The sequence below is a fragment of the Oryctolagus cuniculus genome, chromosome 6 (genome assembly GCF_051225735.1).
Source record: "Oryctolagus cuniculus isolate XC-2025 breed Fujian yellow rabbit chromosome 6, ASM5122573v1, whole genome shotgun sequence".
In the NCBI taxonomy this organism is placed as follows: domain Eukaryota; kingdom Metazoa; phylum Chordata; class Mammalia; order Lagomorpha; family Leporidae; genus Oryctolagus; species Oryctolagus cuniculus.
This window is the reverse complement of record NC_142872.1, coordinates 1,849,248-1,853,299: the sequence shown is the minus strand read 5'-3', so window position 1 is coordinate 1,853,299 and position 4,052 is coordinate 1,849,248. Positions and strand designations below refer to the sequence as shown.

The following is a 4,052-nucleotide window of genomic DNA, read 5'->3' as shown; positions in this document are numbered from 1 at the left end:
TTTTACTTTCCCTAGGGCATTAGCAGGGAGCTGGATCACAAGTGGAGCAGCTAGGATATGAACTGGCACCCATATGGGATGCCAGCATCACAAGTGGTAGCTTAACCGACTATGACACAACACTGGCTCAAAATTCACAACTTTTGCTGTTGATTCAAAGACTTAAAAGGAGAGTGGGTTCATGTCATGACTTACAGCATCCTTCCTGGTTCAACGATTTAATATCAGTATTTCTTTAAGCGGATCCCCTTTCTCAGCATCCTTTGAAGAGCATCCTTCACCTCTTTGTTCCTCAGGGTATAGATGAGAGGGTTCAGCATGGGTGTGACCACAGTGTAGAAGAAGGTGAAGAACTTGCCATATTTGGAAGAGAAGTTGGTCTTAGGGTCTGTGTACACCATTGCCACTGTCCCATAAAACATGAAGACCACAAGGAGGTGGGAGGAGCAGGTGGCAATGACTTTCTGCCTCCCCTCCTCTGACTTCATTTTCCCCACTGCTTGAGCTATACGGCCATAAGAAGTCAGGATCAACCCCACAGGCACCATGGTGAAGATGACAGCAGAGATGGTCAACTGCCACTCATTGATGGAGGTGTCACCACAGGCCAGGCGTATGAGCACAGGAATCTCACACAGAAAGTCATCCAGACGGTGATGGGGGCAGAAGGGCAGCTGGAGTGTAACAGGAGATAAGATAAGTGACTCTGTCAGACCTGACATCCAGGCCATGAGCGCCAACTTCCAACAGAGTGGACGGTGCACAATGGTAGTATAGCGCAGAGGCTGACACACAGCAACATAGCGGTCAAAGGCCATGGCCACCAGCAAGATGCACTCTGTAGCACCAACACAGAGGAACACACAGAGCTGCATGACACAGCCTGCATAGGTGATGCTCTTGTCTGGCCCCCACAGGTTTGACAGCATCTGGGGAACACAGGCTGTGGCCAAGCAGAGATCCAAGAAGGAAAGATTGCTAAGAAAGAAGTACATGGGGGTGTAGAGACGAGGGTCCATGCATGAGAGCAAGATGATGGCTGAGTTGCCCAGGATAGTCACGAGGTACAACATGATCACAATCCAGAAGAGAACCACCTCTACCTGGGGCCATTCAGAGAATCCAAGAAGGATGAAGCCCACCGGGAAGCTCTCATTGGTCATTTCTGTTGCATTTTCATTTGGTTTTGGATGGAATGTTAAGTAAAGTTTTATAGATGAATTTTGTAGACAGACTCTACTGCTGTTTATTTAGAAAAAAACAACAATATTACATTTCTAGGAGCCTTTAAATAGGATATATTGGTGCTTTCCTTTATATTAAATCAATAGAATACAGTCTCTTCCTCTCCACAAGGCTGCATTGTTTGCAACAAGTGGATGTTTTCAAGATATGACCACTTGCAATTCATCTCCAAGGTCTGAAATCCAGCATCCCCAATAGACACCACCACACATTCACTAAAAGCTACTTAAATCTTCCTCCACCACTTCCTTTCAGCTATGTATATAGAAGCTTTCTATACAATTTAGAATAGAATGTTGAACACAGTTATATTTTAAATATGTATTCTTCTAAATTAGTGGGTTATTATTTGCATTGTTTGAGAATATTAAAAGGAACACATGAGATAGTGATTGTCTCAGAAACAAGGCCTTTCTTATCTCACCAACTGGTGATGTATAATTTAGACCATGAGAGCTTAATTATGTTATTACTCTCTGAGTGTCTAAGTAAGCACCTTGACCTAGGAGACGCAATCTAGTTTGCATACCTGGTTAATTTGCTATAAATACATGAATTCAAGCTAATTTAAGTAAATGTCTTAAAAATTCCAAGTACAATTTTTATCTGAGGAATGATTACAGCTCTCACCTCAGAAGAATGAACCACAAATTAAACTTAATGAAAGTTTAATAGTTCCTGTTGTCTTTTAATACAAAACTCAGAACACTATTAAACCAACAACCCATTTAAGAGATGGGCCAAGGACTTCAATAGACATTTTTCAAAAGAGGAAATCCAAATGGCCAACAGGCACATGAAAAAATGTTCAAGGTCATTAGCAATCAGGGAAATGCAAATCAAAACCACAATGAGGTTTCACCTCACCCCGGTTAGAATGGCTCACATACAGAAATCTACCAACAACAGATGCTGGCGAGGTTGTGGGGAAAAAGGGACACTAACCCACTGTTGGTGGGAATGCAAACTGGTCAAGCCACTATGGAAGTCAGTCTGGAGATTCCTCAGAAACCTGAATATAACCCTACCGTTGGACCCAGCCATTCCACTCCTTGGAATTTACCCAAAGGAGTTTAAATTGACAAACAAAAAAGCGGTCTGCACCCTAATGTTTATTGCAGCACAATTCACAATAGCCAAGACCTGGAACCAACCTAAATGCCCATCAACGGTAGACTGGATAAAGAAATTATGGGATATGTATTCTTTAGAATACTATACTGCAGTAAGAAACAACGAAATCCAATCATTTGCAACAAAATGGAGGAATCTGGAACACATCATGCTGAGTGAAATAAGCCAGTCCCAAAGGGACAAATACCATATGTTCTCCCTGATCGGTGACAACTGACTGAACACCAAAAAGGAAACCTCCTGAAGTGAAATGGACACTATGAGAAATGGTGACTTGATCAGCATAGCCCTGACTGTTAATGAACAACTTAATACATTATCCCTCTTAGTATTTTTTTTGTCTGTTCTACTTAATATGACTGGTTTAATTCTGTAATTATCACACAGTTATTCTTAAGTGTTGAAAATTAACTGAAATGTGATCCCTGTTAAACATAAGAGTGGGAATAAGAGAGGGAAGAGATGTATAATTTGGGACATGCTCAAGCTGACTTGCCCCAATTGGTAGAGTTAGAAACATACCAGGGGATTCCAATTCAATCCCATCAAGGTGGCATGTACCAATGCCAGCTCACTATTCCAAGTGATCAATTTCAGTTCACAATTGATCATAATGAAAGGACTAAGAGTCAAAGGGAGCACATAAACAAGTCTAGTACCTGCTAACACTAACCGATAGAATAAATAAAGGGGAGAGTGATCCAACATGGGAAGTGAGATACTCAGCAGACTCATAGAATGGCGGATGTCCTAAATAGCACTCTGGCCTCAGAATCAGCCCTAAAGGCACTCGGATCTGGCTGAAAAGCCCATGAGAGTATTTCAGGCATGGAAAGCCAAGACACTCTGGCAAAAGATCTCTGTGAGTGAGATCCCAGTGGAAAGAACAGGTCTTCAAAGAAGGAGGTACCTTTCTCTGAAGGGAGGAGAGAACCTCCACTTTGACTATGACATTGTCTAAACAAGATAAGAGTTGGAGAACTCAAGGGGCTTCCATAGCCTTGGAAACTCATGACTGGTGCATAGGGAGATTACTGATGCCATAAACAGGAGTGTCAATTTGTAAAGTCAACAACAGGAGTCACTGTGCACTTACTCCTCATGTAGGATCTCTGTCCTTAATGTGCTGTACATTGAGACTTAATGCTATAACGAGTACTCAAACAGTATATTTCGCTTTGTGTTTCTATGGGGGTGCCAACTGTTGAAATCTTTACTTAATGTATACTAAACTGATCTTCTGTAAAAAAAAAAAAAAAAGAAAAGAAATTATCAATTCCCAACTTGACTCTCACTGGGATTAAACATGACAATAGGTCTGATCTGATTTCATCATCATTTAAAAAAAAATCATCTATTATTTTTCACTTTATGTTTCTGTGTGGGAGCAAACTGTTGAAATCCTTACTTAATGCATACTAAGCTGATCTTCTGTATATTAAGATAATCGAAAATAAATCTTGATGTGAATGGAAGGGGAGAGGGAGTGGGAAAGGGGAGGGTTGTGGGTGGGAGGGACGGTATGGGGGGAAGCCATTGTAATCCATAAGTCGTACTTTGGAAATTTATATTCATTAAATAAAAGATAAAAAATAAATAAATAAAAAATCTAAAAAAAAGCTAGTAAAAGAAAAAACACTATAATCAAGCCTAATTCTTGCCCCACAAAATAT

General features: G+C 40.8%; 1 protein-coding gene across 1 annotated transcript; it reads right to left on the bottom strand.

The window, feature by feature from the left end:
• Positions 1–224: 224 nt before the first annotated feature.
• LOC149125913 (olfactory receptor 2H1-like) lies at positions 225–1,163 on the bottom strand. The gene has a single exon (XM_089335576.1). The coding sequence runs from the start codon at positions 1,161–1,163 to the stop codon at positions 225–227; it is 939 nt and encodes a 312-aa protein (XP_089191702.1).
• Between the last annotated feature and the right edge of the window lie 2,889 nt (positions 1,164–4,052).